Source organism: Buceros rhinoceros, unplaced genomic scaffold (assembly GCF_000710305.1).
Source record: "Buceros rhinoceros silvestris isolate BGI_N320 unplaced genomic scaffold, ASM71030v1 scaffold10306, whole genome shotgun sequence".
Lineage (NCBI taxonomy): Eukaryota > Metazoa > Chordata > Aves > Bucerotiformes > Bucerotidae > Buceros > Buceros rhinoceros.
In genome coordinates this window covers 33,052-50,028 of record NW_010415871.1, presented here as the reverse complement: position 1 = coordinate 50,028, position 16,977 = coordinate 33,052, and the positions used below count along the sequence as shown (strand labels likewise).

General features: G+C 37.8%; 1 protein-coding gene across 1 annotated transcript in view; it reads left to right on the top strand.

Annotated features, from left to right (window-relative positions):
• Positions 1 to 16,977, top strand: part of CORIN (corin, serine peptidase) — an 85,841-nt gene that overhangs the window by 46,457 nt on the left and 22,407 nt on the right. Inside the window, exons 9-14 of the mRNA XM_010137575.1 lie at positions 3,466 to 3,697; positions 4,479 to 4,624; positions 7,207 to 7,314; positions 12,386 to 12,499; positions 14,877 to 14,987; positions 16,637 to 16,766. Of these exons, the coding sequence (XP_010135877.1) occupies positions 3,466 to 3,697; positions 4,479 to 4,624; positions 7,207 to 7,314; positions 12,386 to 12,499; positions 14,877 to 14,987; positions 16,637 to 16,766 (841 nt within the window). The remainder of the gene's footprint in view (positions 1 to 3,465; positions 3,698 to 4,478; positions 4,625 to 7,206; positions 7,315 to 12,385; positions 12,500 to 14,876; positions 14,988 to 16,636; positions 16,767 to 16,977) is intronic.

Sequence of the window (16,977 nt, the reverse complement as noted above, 5' to 3'; positions counted from 1 at the left end):
CACTCTTTCAAGCAGTGTGACTGCAATTCAATCTTTCTCACAATGAGAGAACTGGAAGTGTACTTTCTTTCTGGGACTCATCTTCATTGTGAATAAATCAGTATGAGACTTACTATGATCCAAAGCAGTTTGTCATGTGGTCCAAAGCAGTTTGTTGTGTGGTCCAAAATGTTTTCCTAATCGATACAGACTTTGTAGCCTATTGTATGCAATTTCGAAAAATGTTTGAATGGCTATGTTACAAGATAGTGAAAAGCATTTTTTGGCAAGTGATATTTGAGCTCTAAACCAATGTTCCTATCCCATGTCATGAGAAACGCAAGAGCTTTTTAGTGAAGATGTTTCCTCATCATATTATGGGCAACTGTAATTTCCAACAGGAGTAACACGTAATCTGAATTAGAATTCTGGACCATCTCTCTTTATTCCTTTTTCAGTCCAGTGAATATTTAATTGTTTATACACAATGGAACAGCATGAGAATTTCAGAGAGATTTTTCTTGCATAACATCTGGAAGTACTACTGTCTTTTTTAATGCTATTTGCATTGTTATATTTTACCAGAGTTATTTAATCTTTGGTAAAAGATGAGAATTCCGTAGAAAATTCTAATTTTGTCAAAGCAGTATTTTCTTGCTCAAATAACTCTTTGTTTGGAAAATTCCAAAGCAGAGGACATTTTGCAATATTGAATATGAGGGATGTTCTCCATGTATGATAATGTCTGATCAGTTTAGGCTGGCATTATAATTCAGTTTCAACATATTTAGGATAATTGAACAAGTATCTGAAGGGAGAGTGTAAAGAGGTCAGAGCTGGACTTTTTCAGTGCTCAGTGACAGAACCAGAGGCAGTGGGTACAGTGAAACACAGGAGGACGTTCACTCTGAATATAAGGAAAGAGGTTTTTTTACTGTGAGGGTGACTGTTCACAGTAAAAGAGCCCAGTGAGACTGGAGCTCTGTCTCTGTGGAGACTCCGTCCTTGGAGACAGTCAGAAGCCATCTGGACATGGTCCTGCACAGCATGCACTCAGTGGCCCTGCTTGAGCAAAGGGGTTGGACCAGATAACCTCTAGAGGTCTCTGCCAACCTCAGGTGTTCTATGATTCAGTGAAATATCCCATTCACTTCTATTACTGTGTTTGGAACTAAGTCCTATGTAGTAGGTAAAGTCAATAGCAAAGACATGAAGATTTTAAATCCAGACATAATCTGTTTGGGTTTGGTTATGGGATTTTCTTCTTTAGGATAAAAGATGCAATTAATATTATTCCTTGTTTCCCACTCATTAGGTTGTACTGACATGTACTTTAACAGAGTAGCAAGATCCCTTAAACTGTAGGACAAACATCAGAAGGAAAGATTAACATCCGGGTTACTTAAATTCAGTCAGGTGTTCCCCTGGAGTATACGTTCTGTTTGGTACTCACCTTGCGGATTCTAAGGAATTGGGTGCGACAGTCAAAGTTATTATTTCCAAACCTACAACACACTTCTGAACATAGTGTGATAAAAGTTTTCTAAACACAGTGTGAAAATTGTAGTCATATTGAAAACATGTAAAGAGCTATCCTACAGTGACATTTCAGTGTACTGGATTTTCTTCTAGAATTCACCTAAACTCTATAAAGACAAGACATAACAAAAGAGAAAATTATGTATGTGCATTTCTACTCTTTAGTCTTGAATAATGTCATGTTATAACAAACACCTAGAACATTGCATGTACTTATGTGTTCATTTACTTGGGTTTCATCATGAAATACTGATGAATGTGTATTATTCTGTACACATCCAGAAAAGATGCTTACTGGGAAAAAATCAAAAGACAAAACCAAACTGATCTGGGCATCTGGGGCTGACGTGTGGAAGGACAAGCCAGAGTTGAGTTCGTCATGAAGAAAAGGAAATGGCAATAGTGTGAGGAGGATTGTTGAAGTCTTTGAACCTCATATACCCCAAAGCTGGGACAAAGTGTTTTGAGACAAGAGAAATAGTTCAGTATTGGCAGTATGCAAGGATTTAGCAAAGAAGAAAAGCTATGCGTAAAATTAACTTCATGAGAATTACTTAAGGTAAATACTAACAGAGGTTATAACAGGGAATGCCAGTCAAAGAAAGACTGACCAGTTCTGCTGATCAGCTGAGTAATTGACTGTTGGATCTTCTTTCAACTTCCTCTCAAAGATCTAGCTACAGGATCACACAGTTGCTACACTCTGCTGGCAACCGATGCTGGCAACTGGCTGGCAGAGGATATTAATTATGTAAAGATATGTTTGCTTCCAGAATAGGCAAATATATACAGTCTTTTGATAAGAATTGACTTTGAACATTACCCTTCTTAATGGAAAATTTTCTCATATTTCAAAAGTAAATAAAACTAAATAATTTCACATTGGTTTCAGTGCTAAATAAAAAGCTGAATTTCAGTCTGAGTTGAAGTGAAATCGAAATATAAATATTTCTGACTACCAATCTGGGAAGAAATACAAAAGCCGTACAATTTTTATATCCAAATACTCAGTTCAGTATGTGTTGTGATAAACCCCCTTAAAGCTGGATGACTTTTGTATAGAGCTATAATCCGTGTAAATATGGACTTGTAGCTGTTACATTTATTTTGCTCTGGTTTATCATTCTATTATCAAATACATCTTATCTGAATTAAATTATTAGCATGTAGACTGGCTCCTAGTGTTTGTGCAATACATAATTTAATTGTCCCTATTCTTCCTTCAGATCTTGGGAGGAAAAAGAAAATCCTGCCTCCTGTTTTCTATACAGAGAAATTGTGCAGTCTCTGTCATTAGAGATTTTTCAAGACTTGGCTGAATAAAGCTTTGAGAAACCTGATCAGTCCTCAGAGCTGACCAAACTTTGAGCAGGACACTGGACTAGAGACTCCTGAGACCTTTTCCAACCCAAAGTATCCTGTGACCCCAGTCGTCTTTAATTTTGACAGTTGCCCAGCCACTATGAGGTGTGTTGTGGCAGCATAGTAGGAAGTGTGTGCTGTATTGTGCAGGAACTCTTGAAAATAATCAGAAACTTTATTTGAAAAGAATATATTTGATTTTAAAGAATTGTTTATTGTACCGTGTTAAAGTTAAGATGTTACTCAGAAGTTAATGCACACTGGTAAGGTAATGTAAGACTCTGAATAGGTGATTAGGTAGGCAAAGGTCAAACCCACCTTTCTTTACTGGTATGAATAGGCTCATATGGGATCTTGAGCTCTGAAACTTGTAGTTTCTCAAGCCTGAGAGGAAATTCCCTGACTGATAAATTTGTTAAATTCTTATGTATGTAATTATTTCTTCATTTCTTCTGTATTTCATTTAACCTCACACCATTTGTGTTTCTTTTTTTTTTTTTTTTTTTTTTTTTTTTTTTTTTTTTTTTTTTTTTTTTTTTTTTTTTTTTTTTTTTTTTTTTTTTTTTTGCTTTCTTTCTGTGAAAGGTCAGTGTGAACCAATTACTCTGGAACTCTGTATGAACTTGCCTTACAACTATACTTATTACCCAAACTACCTGGGCCACAGGACACAGAAGGAAGCCTCTGTCAGCTGGGAGTCATCTCTTTTCCCAGCCTTGGTTCAGACCAACTGCTACAAATACCTCATGTTTTTTGCCTGTACAATCTTAGTACCAAAATGTGACCCCAATACAAATCAGCGGATCCCACCTTGCAGGTAGTACACAATTTTTCATTGAATTCTTGGCCAACATTCTCTGTTATATTTGTCTTTACTAATTTTCTGTTGCCATTGAAAATGCCAGAAATTTTGCTTTGGAATTCCGTAACAAAAGTTATTTTATAAGATCATAAAATGCAGTTCATTACATATGTGTGATTAGTATCTGAAATATTCAGAACAAGGAAAGGAGTGACAGTTCAATAATTTGCAAAATGTGAGAATGAATAGAAAAGAATAAGTTATTTCAGTTGAAGGGACCTTCAATGATCATCTAGACCAACTGCCTGAACAATTCAGGGCAGACCGAGATAAAGCATGTTATTAAGGACATCATCCAAAACAGTCTTAAACATTGACAGGCTTGGGGCATTGACCATCTCTCTGAGAAGCCTGTTCCAGTGTTTTATCGCCCTCTCTTTGACGAAATGCTTCCCAACGTCAAGTATTAACCTCCCTTGCCTGACACAGCTTTGAACCATTCCCAGACATCCTATCACTGTGTACCAGGGAGAGGATGATGGCTGCGCTCTGCTTGATGTACCTCGGGATACCATTGGCCTTCTTGGCCACAAGGGCACGTTGTTTCAACAATAATTTTTCAACAGTAGCAACATATCTTCTGGTATATATATTTTTTTTAGGCGAAGAAACCTGATTAACTGATTTCTCCTTGATCTTCATCTTTAACTTTGGCTAGGATTGTTAACTTCCAATAACTGGGGATTTCTGAGACTTTCACTTGGTTTCTTTGTGCAATTCCACTTTGTCTCCTCAGGACATTATGTGTACAGTCTAAGGAACGCTGTGAGTCTGTGCTTGGGATTGTGGGTCTGCAGTGGCCAGAAGATACTGACTGCACTCAATTTCCGGATGACAACTCAGACAACCAAACTTGTCTAACACCGGATGAAGATGTAGAAGGTAACTACTATATATACATATACCAAGAAATTAAAGATCTAGTTAGGTTCCCACCTAAGTCACTGGTGTTTTTTTCTCATAACTCCTCTTTAATTATAATAAATATTTAAGCTATATAAATGATTCCAAACTGGATTTCAGGGAGTTTGGATATGTACAGTTTGCAGATAAGAGGAAGTTCTCATAAGAATTCTGTTCAAAGGAAGGATCTATTACCCTCAATCTGTGAGAGTCAGTGTTTGAGATTTATTACTAACACCGCACCTACTGCTTACTTGTGTTTATACTTTTTTTACCTATCTAGATGATATAACAGTGCTTTTCTTATCAGGAGTCAGAGTCTTGGCAATTTAAAAAAAAGCTGAGCTCCACAACAGCCCTGAGGAAAATATTGTAACGTTAGTGTCTTTGCCAGCTATTGTTGCTATTGGTTTTTGTTTGGGGAAGGTTTTGTACAAGTTGTGCCAAGAGTTGTGCCAAGCCAGCTTCAGGAGCGATTGACAAATTTCAGGTTTTGAATTCAGCCATAATACTAACTGTTGTGGCTGTGAACATGGAACAAATGAATGAAATTGCCTTAAATGCTTCTAGATATTGTTTGTATGTTTGAAGAGAGAAGTTGTGCAGCTTTTCCTTCTGCAGTGGTCATCAGATGTGAGATCTGTGGGGATTTCGACATGCCTTTTCTTTATGTTGCCAAAATGCCAGTAAAGTAGCTGAGAAAACAATGAGATTGTGCCTCGGTGCCTGCAATATGCTGATTATGTTCAGTGCTCCTACTCGCCTGCAGTGATGATGGTCTTTCCCCAGCCTTGATCTTGCTCAGAGAAAACAATGATAGAAAGCTAGTTAGTGAATAGTTCTTTTAGTGAAGATGTATTGCTGAGAATACAGTGAAGGAATCACGAAAAACTAGAGTAGAATATATAGCAGTTAGTACTACTCCTTCAAGCAAACTCCACGTGCACATATATCACTGTGAGGATTTTATAAAGACATGTAATACCACAGTAATGAAATCCTCTGAGGTGGGACTCTTGAGAGACATGGAGATAATTTTTCTCTACAGAAGTGGGCTGATGGAAAGGAATTATCCATTATTACACAGCAGCGTGTAGGAAAGGAAAAATAAGATTTTGGCACAAGGTGAATTAAAGAAAAATAACGTGACTTTATTTTTTCAGGTATCAAATGTCTTTTAACCTTCCTCCCTGTGTTATTTAGAGGATTTGGCTTTGAAATGTAACATAGAATGGTTATATTTTAAATATACTACTGCATATAGGACTAGGACTAGACTATTCATCTCTTATTCTAGAGATAAATTCTGTTCACTTATAAAATTTTTAATTAAAAGAAATTCTCACTTTAAAAAGAGGGACTGTGCCTAGTAAGCCGATTCACTGCTTATTGATCATCTTAGCACTGAAATAGATATTCTGGAAATCAATGAATAAACCAAGCAGGTTTAGTATTCTTCTAGAAACAGTGATCTAACCAAGGGTTCCTATCAGAGTTGTTTTGGGTTCTCTTACTGCTAGAATTTTATGTTGATTCAATGCCAGATTTCTACTGACTACCAATGCTGGTTAGAAAGTCTAACTGAAAAGTTTAAAATCTTATGTAAATATTTCTGAAAAAACCCACATGTAACAAAAGAAATTAAGCTTCCAAGAGCATTTAAAGTAGTTACAATTACAAAATAAATTTCCAGCATAAGCTATAATTGACAGAGATCCTACAATATGCTGAATTGCTTAACTTCTCTTCCAGTCACTGCTGAATACAAGAATACTGCTGGCCAAGACAGTATGCATTAAAAACTTAGTTATTTTCATAAAGAATTATTCTTAAATGTTGGCAGTATAGTTCACATACCTTTTATTGTTAGAATCTTTTTTTATGAGGCTCTCAAGTTCATTGATGATATTTTTAGTACAGCTGTTTATTGAATCCTAAAATTTACCCAAAGAACTTAATGATATTAAATACCTGAGATATTTTGCAGGAAGGAAAACAAAAAGACAACAAAAGATGGAAGTTGTACTTCAAAGTCAATGTGACAAAATGGGTGCGTTTTTCAAAACCATCTAAATAAAGCTTTCTCAAAATGGTACTCCATTAGGTGAGGCAGAAGCGATACAAAGGTTAAAGAGTGGGCATTTATAGGTGGTTTTATTGATTCAAATAGCCGCACAATTGCCAATTTTTTTTTTTTTAATCTTGAGAATCTCTTGCACTCATTTGAACACATCAGATCATCTATATCAACACCACAATAGCGAGAAAAGTAGCTGGAAAATCCATGCCCACAATCTGAATATTATATGCCAGTTGTTTGGCAAAGCTTTGAAATTCGACAAAGGGTAGCATGTGAGGGAGAGCTCTGGAAAATACTGCTTCACCCCACTCACATTATCAAGAGTGTTGCCTGCTACAGAGTTCCAGTTTAGTATTGCACAAGATTTCTATTGCTGTCATTTACCCCTCCAAAACTGTCACAGTGATAAGCAAGCATGCATGTGATGTTTAAGCTTGCAGCTCATGGAGTCTTGTTTCTCCCTGTTCCTTGTCATTGACAGAATGCTCACCCAGCCACTTCAAGTGCCGTTCTGGGAGGTGCGTCCTGGCATCCAGAAGATGTGATGGTCAAGCTGACTGTGAGGATGATAGTGATGAGGACAGCTGTGGTAAGTAAATTGGATGAGATAGATCTTTCAAGAGGAGAGTATTTGAAGCATTACAAAATGAGTTCTGCTTTTCCTTCAGTTATTGGAACCATAGGATGACATTTCAGAGGATAAGCCCCTTTTTCTGTAAGAAAAATATTTGAAAGTGTTGTGGTTTGTTTGGTTTGGTTTGTGGATTTTTTTTTTTTTTTTTGAAGACTACTATCGGAAAAATACTTTAGTAAGCATCTTTCTTGATTAATGTCAACACAATTTGTCAATTTGTGATATTTGATCATTTAGATTCTGCTAACCATATTCCAGGATCTTTGAGTATTCTTTTAGTAATCAAGATAAAAAATGCTGCAGATTTAAATTTTTTGGTATTGCTGGATGTTCTACTGAGCTAAAATGTGACTTCCTGGCAGTTTAAATCTTGAATTCGTAAGTACAGTTTTATATACGGTAATGTTCTCATTATGATGCATTGACAAAAGATTTGTATTGCTGAAGTGGATTCTGTACCTTAAGGGTCAACATGTTTTTTCAGATTGGTCAACCTCAGACTGTAGGTACAAGGATAAAGTGGGAACCATGAAGTTTATCCTCCAGGATGTTTCTGAGTTTATTTATGGTAGAGAAGCGCTTGCCTTTTAGCTTAAGGGAATGTATTGATGTTGAGAATAATCAACAAATCTCATGGTCGCTATTTACCCTTGTACACGTTGGTAGGAGAATTTGGAGAAGAAAGGAGTTCATACTGTTTACTTTCGTGACTGAAGGCCATGCCTCCATGGAGATCTGCATGCTGGCTGGATAATTATAAATCACTAAGGATTTGGAAAAGAGGTGTAAATATAAGTAAAGGATTGGAAAAACTTTTAGCAGAGTAGGGCTAAGGTGCATATCTTGGTTTTTTTTAACAGAGCAGATTAAGATGGAAGCACGGTTTACGCGAACAGCAAAACTGTTGCAATAATTCCTACTCAGCTGTACAAAATAAGATAAGATCCAACACCTGAAATCTAAGCTAGGCTAAAATTCAAGCTTGAAGCTCTATAAAATTTCTTCTTTCTGAAGAGCAGGTTGTTCTAATGATTGGAGCAACCAAGGGGTTATTTATCACTAAGGTGCAATGCATTCTCAGTCTCCAGGAGTTTTCATATCAAGCTTGTATTCTCTCTCCTCTTTCTGCCCCATTCTCCTCCACTGCAAAAAGAAAACAAAAAGAAAACTAGTTATGCTCACTGAAACAGGATTTAATACTAAGTCAATCTCTTGTTTGGACTGTAAAGGAAAGGCAGAGCTGATGATCAGTGACTCCTTTAGAGCTCGTAATCTCTTTATCTTTGAATCTGTTGTCTTCCCTGCCACGTGTTCTCAACTCCTTAGAACGCTAATTGCTATGTGTCTTTTAGGATAATTCTATTCTCCTAGATATTAACATATGAAATATTGCTCTAATATGTAACATTAATTTCTTGAGTGAATCTCTTTCTGTCTCTATAGTCTAGACAGAATGTCACTATCAATCAGCAGAGTTCTTATAACTTTCTATAAATATAGAAGACTGTATCTGCTAGGAAATTACCGCTGTCAGGGTGACATTACATTGACCAGGGATAACTCTGTTACTGAAGAACACAAAGTCCTTGTAGCGCTCCAGAAGTAACTGACTCATTCATATTCCATGTGTGCAGGACAAAATCAAAACCTGATGATCTTTCCATGTGTAAATGGCTAGCTCACATTTTATTAGATTTATCCTTTGAAATTTGTTTTATACCATTAAATAACAGCCAGCATTAAAATTGAAAATCTTGTATTTGAAGTGCTGTCACGGGTTAGGGCTAGGCTGGCCACTAGACAAATGACAGATGCTCTCTGTTAACACCTGTCCCTCCCCTAAGGGGAAGAGAAAGGGAATAAGCGAGAGAGACTTATGGATTGGAAAAGAAAACTAAAACTGCTTTAATTAAAATAATAACAATAAAATGAAATACATACAAATATATACGAAACCAATATCGAACCCAAACCCTCTGATGGCAATCCCATCACCATCACCACTGATGCTGAGGGCGGGCACTGGGGAAGTCCCAGACTGGACCCACTGGCAGACAGGAACCAGATGCAGGAGCTGGATTCCAGAATTGGATTCAGGAATGCATGGATTGGGATTGAAGGCAGAATAGATGGAGTCCTCCTCAGATGCCAGCCACTGAAGAAGAGAGCTTGACCCCTGTGATCCCTCAGCTTGATACCAAATATGACATTTATGGGATGGAACACCTTGTTGGTCAGTTCAGGGTCACCTGTCCTGTCCGCTTCTCCTCTCCAACTTACTGCACCCCCAATGTGGTACATGAGATTTATCAGTGACCTTGGTCTTCACAGGAACAACTATACGCAAGAGCCTTTCTGGACACCAATCCCTGGCAGTAACTGTAAACATCGAGTGCTCTCACTTCTGGCAGCAGACATTGTCTGCAAAAATACGCTGTTAACTTCAGAAAGTGCAGTCACTTAGAAGAGACTGAGCTGGAAAGTGAAATCACTGAACAGAATTAGTTCTGTTCTAACACAGACCAGGACATGTGCCTTAAATGATAGACATGGGTCATCTTCACAGTACAGGTAGAAGGAGTCTGGAAAAGAATGAGCTACAGCTTTTAGATGCTAAAGCTACTCTGGCCAAAAATGTAAGGTAGAACAGCCCAAAGGGACTGAAGTGTACTCTGCCCAAGCAGAGGGGAGCTGTATTCAGCATCCACTGTCTCCTGTTAGGAATGCCTGTCATACTTTCACAAAATCTTTGTGAGAGGAAATCTCACCTACGAAGTTGCAGTGAAATCCTCAGACTTTAGTGCCATTTAGACCAGGAACTGGGGAGAAAATTTGACCCAGATTTCTGAATGTGAGGCTTCTGAGTGCATTTCAGTAAAGTGTGAGGAATGTAATTGCTGAAAACTATTATTACGATAGAGGTCAAGAGAGTTTGTGATATTAAAAGTGCTTAATTGTAACTGGTCCTATTAATTTACTAGCTGCTGAACAATGCCTCTGGCAGAAAGCGGAAGACGATCCTGGGAGACTACTAAAGAAATTGAGGAAATAACATTCAAAACCAGTATTGTCTTCACTATTTTTTGCAATTTGAGTTCTGACTATAGTATTTTTGCTGAGAGAAAAATGTGGTGGTCTTATACTAATGCCTTAATAACAATCGCATGGGGAATATACGTGTAAATAACAAATGGTAACTTGCTTCATATTTTGAAGATCATACGTAAATCCCTGTCTCTTGCCAAAACGTGTTTGAGATGATGGGAGTAATGTAAACATGGACAAGTTTTCCTGCCTCCATTTTCACTTCCATTTCATTGTCATTAAATTAAAAAAATATGTCACAAAAATATTTAGAGAAGAAATATAAATATACCAAATGGTAGATGGCTTCTACCAAAAAAAAAAAAAATTTGGTCACTGAATTCAGTAAGTACTGAATTTTACCTAGGGAATTGTCTCTGTATTTGTCTGTGTTTATACTCAAAGATAAATTTTGAAGAGTCATGGTACACTTCACAGTATAACTATAATGTGTGATGAAGAGGAAGAGCAAACATGTATTTAAATAATTGTAAACACTGCTAAAAATTGCAAGGTTCATAAATTATATATTTTTAAGCTTTCTAATTTTATTTTCGTATCAAATTCCTAACTTGACTGACATTCTTTGTTCTTTGTTAGGGTAAAGGTTTTGTTTGGTTTTAATTAGTTTTTCATTAATAGTTATCACAAATATTGTCAAGAAGGAGACCCTGAAAATGTTGATAGCCAGAAAAGTTGAGTATCATGTAGATTATGTGGATTTAGTTTCACAGGTTCAAGGCTAGCTATTTCTCTCTGCTGTAACACTTATTTACACAGCTTTTTGAATCCAAACAAAATCAAGCACTCCACACATCCAGTTAATGGTTAAAACGTGAGTAGATTTTTCCAGCAATCATATGAGCTGATAGTGATTCTCTGGTTCATGTTTGTGAAATACTCACTTCTGAAATAACACTTCTTGGAAACAGTAACTTACTGCTGATATCCTGCTGTAGTTCCAGGTCCAGGCAAACAGAGGTTCTGTTTCAAATGCATTTTGTGAGTTCATACCTCAGTTATTTGCATGAGGGGACATGAGGGCTGTCACCTGAATTTGAGCTTGGATTAAAATGAAAACTGGTATTATCATCTATAGAACAGGCCAAACAGTCAATCAAACCATCTGTTTTAGTTAAGAGAACACATTGTTTTTATGGCTTCCTATAAAACCAGAATGTCAGGTGTGCAGGACATTAGTATGTCAAAGTATTTAAACTAGTATCACAATGAAGTGCTCTATTTAACATGCTCTTGAAATCAGAGAGGTTGGTTAGCAGGGCTTTGAAGAGATAATAATTATGCAGCGTGCTCCCTGCATAATGATGAACTCCCTTGAAGATTCATACAGCCATTGGGTCTTTCTAATCTTTTCAAACTGGTTTGGTCTCAGATTATGGACCCGGGAAAATTGCTTGTGGTCCACCCTTAAGAGCATCTCTTTATCTTTTGTTGTGATCTGTATTACATTCTGTATCAGCAGTATCGGAAAAAATTTCATTATTTCTACACTCTTTTCGTGGAGATTCTTTTGAAAGAACAAAGGTCTGTGTAGTATGCTTTTAAAGAAAACTCTACAGAATTCAGGACTAGGAAAATTTATGTATTTCTAGTAAATGTATTTCAAGAGTAGTGGTGTATGAATTTAGAGGTAATTGAGCTAGTGCCTAAACCATTACTTAGAGATATCTGTAGCATGAGTAGATTATTATTTTAAAAGCACTGAAATATTATGAAGTTTTATATATTTTATACCCATTTATCAAGTGTGCGCTGTGACAATCTCATTTCCATTTCTTTGATAACAACTATTCCTGATACCTTTTAAAATTTTCATTGCAAGTGAAAATATTTTGGGTGTTTCAGGATTACTATGGAAGAAGAAAACAGCTGATTTGATATTGCATGCAAGTGTTTAAAAACTGTGCTTCTCTGCTTCCAGGTTGTAGAGAAAGGGGTCTTTGGGAGTGCCCTTTGAAGAAGCTGTGCATCAAACACGCTATGATCTGTGATGGTTTCCCAGACTGCCCTGACATGATGGATGAAAAGAACTGCTGTAAGGGCTTATGCAGTTAGTCCCATAAAGGGCTGGTCACAGTTTTGGGGTCTTGGGTGCAGAATAAATGAAAGTAAAAAGGTTTTCTACAGACAGAAAGGCTTAGTCATTCCCTCAGTTTCCTTTTCAGTTTTTCTATGGCACCAATTTATCTTTTTCCTCATCTTATGTCATTCGTTGTTCACATCCTTAGATCCTTGCTGTCTCCTTGGTCACTCTGGACCTCTCTCTTTATTTGCTCTCGTTCCCTCCTCCTTCTTGTGTCTTCATGCTTCTTTTCTTTATTCCTTGTAGCTTTGTGACTCCTTTTCCCAACTTTTCTCAACTTCATTCCAAATAGGTATAGCTGCTCACTGCCCTTTTTTTTCTTGATTTCCACTTGATTTTCCTTCTGATCTGTTCTTCAGTAAATTTCACGCCTTCCTGCTTTATTTTAGTTCTCTTCTGCTTGACATTTCTTAGATTCTCTTTCTCCACTTGGCTCCATGGGCAGCTTCTACAATCCACAGTGCGAGAAGTATCAGGGATACAAAACTTAGTACGGCACACTGACAGTATGGACATACTGTCCATGTGCACGGTCTAAGTCAGCTCAAAGTGCTGACAACATGGTCCTCTGTGGGAGCTGCCCTGTGTTCTGTTTCCATTATACAGCTGACTAGTGGTATGGGAAGAGGTGGAAGACCTGCAAACAGCAGCTGCTTTGCAGGCTCTCACTCTGCTTGTGAAGTGGGAGTGGGTGCCTTGAGATGTTAGCTTCACTTTCACAAATATATTAGCGGTACTCCAAATTTTCTTTTGAAAAAAGCCTGGCGTGTGGTCATGACCCCAAGACAAGGAACTAGAAAAGACATATGGGTAACACTCAGGCTGCACAAGAAAGAAATTATGCTTGATAAATTTGGTTGAAAGCTGAAAGTTTGGTTTTCTGGGCAATCCTGATATTTCAGCATTTTTGCTGGGACTGTAGGATATAATTTTACAATTTTAAAAAGTTACTCTTGAGTGTCTGTAGTTCTGTAGTTGGCAGCGACAGAATGGAAGGCACATTTTATGTGCTATGTGGAGCATACAAATAAATATATTTGCCAAAATGATTGGCAGCCTGCATATATCACTAGAGCTAAATGTTTCTTTTTGGGAAGCGGCAGACCACAGAACATTTCTTAATCTACTTTTCATGTTGAAGATTATACCATTTGTCTTCCAAGTGGTCTGTGTGATTAATCTGCAAATAGGAAGGTGGTATTAAAGTGATTTGCTCATGATCACACATTAACATCGTGGCAGAGAAAAGATTCTCCAAGGGCTTGAGTTAATCATCAGACTGTATTTCTTCTCTGCTTTTGTGTCAGGGCTTGAATATTCCAAAATTGCAGCAAAGCTTCCCCAGTCGGGGGCTTTCAGCTTTTGAAATATGCTCAGGAAGGCAGAGTCAGAGAGCTTTTTCTAGTTTTGCACACTTTATTCCAGAGCAGAAAGATCACTTCTGTCACGAGCAGGCAGCACTGCCTGCTCTGTCTGTATGGTTTCCTCTGTGGAGTACATTTTTTGCACCAGCATTGCAAATACATGCTTGGTTTGTATGGCAGTGTAGATGCCTTATATACTACAGCTAGATGTAGGCACAACTGAATGCAAAATTCCCTAATGATGGGGTTTATAGAAGCTGGAAGGGAAGTGTGTTAATGAGGAGAGTACTGTGATGCTACACACCTGCCTTTTGGGAGGGGGTTTGTTGTGCTTGGGGAAAGCTGCAAGTCATTTGCAAACAAACTAGTGGCTCCTGCACTGGACAGAGCTTCAGGCAATCGTTGTCTAATGCTGCCAGTTGGCAACCAACTGTGAACTGAATCATGTCTATCTGTACATCAGTTTCCCATCTCTGAAGCAGAGATAAAAATAATTGCATGATTTTAAATAGCAAAGGCAGATCCAAAAGTGAATACAGAATTGCTGTGGATGAAAGGAAATACATATGCATTACAGTAAAATAATTTTTTTCAAAGATCATGGAGAACCAAACAGATTTGGAGCAGTCTCCCAAAAAGCATGAAACACAGTATTTTCACTTAAAGCTTGTGGGAGGCTTAGACAGGCTTCATACGACAAGATCATAAACGATACCAAGTAATCACAGATCCTGCCATTTCCAGACACCCTTCTCGGAGTTGTGATGCCCTCTGCCACTGCATGGAGGCAATAACCTTCTGCCTCAGTGATGTCCATCCTGAATTGTGTGGCAAATCTCTCACTTTATTGCTCCATAAATCTGATCTGTATCTACCTTCACTGACCTTCTCATTTTTTCAGTCTCAGTGTGAACTTTACGTTGATCATTACTTTCTTAGTGTGAAACATGTTTTTGTCCTTGCAGCATTTTGTGAAGAGAATGAACTTGAATGTGCCAACCATGAATGTGTGCCGCGTGAGCTCTGGTGTGATGGGCAAGCAGACTGCAGTGACGGTTCGGATGAATGGGACTGTGGTAAGTTTCCACCATGGTGCACTCTGCCAGGAAGTGGTGTTTGGGTAATGATAGTAATCAGTGGTGTTTTGATTTAGAATACAATTGCAGTGATGGAGAGATGCTCCCTCTATTACCAAAGGGAGACTATGCTGAGGGTGGGAAAGCATGCAAGAAAGTGGGCGTAGAAGAAAGGCAAGGCACGGTGTGAAGTGTCACAGCACAAAGATATAAGAAAAGTGACATGGCAGGGAACTTTTAAAATGTGTAGATAGTGTGTAAAACCTGGAAAGTGTTGTGGATAGGGTAGAGAACAGGAAGACATTCAGATGTGGAATTCATTTGGGCAAAACTTCTAAGCCCTGATTCAGTACTTGTGGAAATCAGTGTGAAATTCCCACTGACTGCAATGGCGCAGGTCCAGAGCTTATGACAAGAAGATAGTCCTATTAGGTCCACTTTGCACCAGCTAAAGACCCGCAGAATGATGCAACCTGCTATTGCTATCTATATTCAGATTAGGCCTCATGCTTTTGTGTGGTGTTAAAGTAGAACTCTCCAAGTATTATTCTTTAAATAAAAGTGAAGGTGGATTAGAAAAAAAATGGCACTGAAAAGAAGCAGGTTGGAAAGTGGTAGTACGTCCTCTGAGATTTCATTGAGTTGACAGGTATTTCTGTGCCTGACAGTAGTTTATATTAGTAAGTTTTGAGATGCTTAGTATATACTTTAAAATACAGAAAAAGGCATAGCGTGGCTTACAGAGCAAATATTTTGTATTCATGTTGAAGTAGATTTATAAATATTTTAAAACATTTAACATTGTATGAGCCTTAATAAAGAACAGCATGTAATAAAACCTATGCAACAGAGAGGAACTGTTCTAGAAATGCATATTTGAAAAGGGTGAATATACACCTTTCTCAAGTAGAGAGAAGCAAAAGCACCTTCAGCATATAGGAAAAATGTGTGATGACTGGCCGTGTTAAGATTAGTGCTATCAAAGCGTAAGTCAGAGGAACAGTTTAACTAAAACCAGTATGTATCTGGGGAAGAAATGCACACAGCTCAACATCTTTTAAGGGATCCTAGAAAGGGAGGGATGTATATTTCCATTTTGGGCCGTTTTGAGAAGCTTTTTGTGTGTGGTAAAACAAGTTCACACACTTTTATACATGGATTAAGAGAGAAGCAATCATCATGGTCTTTCTTGTAAACAGTAGTTGTTTTTTTTCTTTCTCTAATTACACCCACATATTGTTATGACAGGAACAGCGTGTATTACTGAGAGTCAAATGGTGGCAAGCAACATCCATCCCACAAATTACTTTACTTTAGTGATTTTACTTGGGCTATTTGTGGGGTAAGACATCATTTAACAAGATTAAGGCTATCAGAAACCCATTGAACCTGTGCTGGTGTGTCAAGGGTGTTCTGGTTTATTCTAATCCTCAGGATGCCTTTGTTGTTTAGAGTCTCATGCTATTCAGTGTTCGCAAGGTTCTGATAGCCATGGTTGCCTTGGCTTTAAATTACACAGCTATTGAGCAGATAACATCAGCAAAAGTGCCAGCATCTTGGGAAACTCTTTTGAGTGTAGCTGTATGCTTTCAGTGTGCCTTTTAAAAAATTGTGTGAAATAATACTGAAGTTGTTCTTTTTCTTTGCAGTTACCCTTTCTAAAAACATGAATTCCTTGATGTTCCTGACCATTCACAGGTCAGCTGCCGATAACCATGTTTGTGCTGATGAGTGGCAAGAAAATTTAAGCCAGCTGGCCTGCAATCAGATGGGTTTAGGGTAAGGTCAGTAGTTTGTAGCACTGATTAATTTCTTAGGACAATTGGAGTGATGGAGTTAGACGTGAATGATCATTGATCGCTGCAGTGTTAGACCTAGTGTGGAAAAGGTTCACAGAGAAAAGAGGTAATGAAATTTTGTGAACTGTTGCGGGAACAAAAGCTCACTAAAATGTAAGCACTTTCACTGCTTTATAAACATGACGTGATTG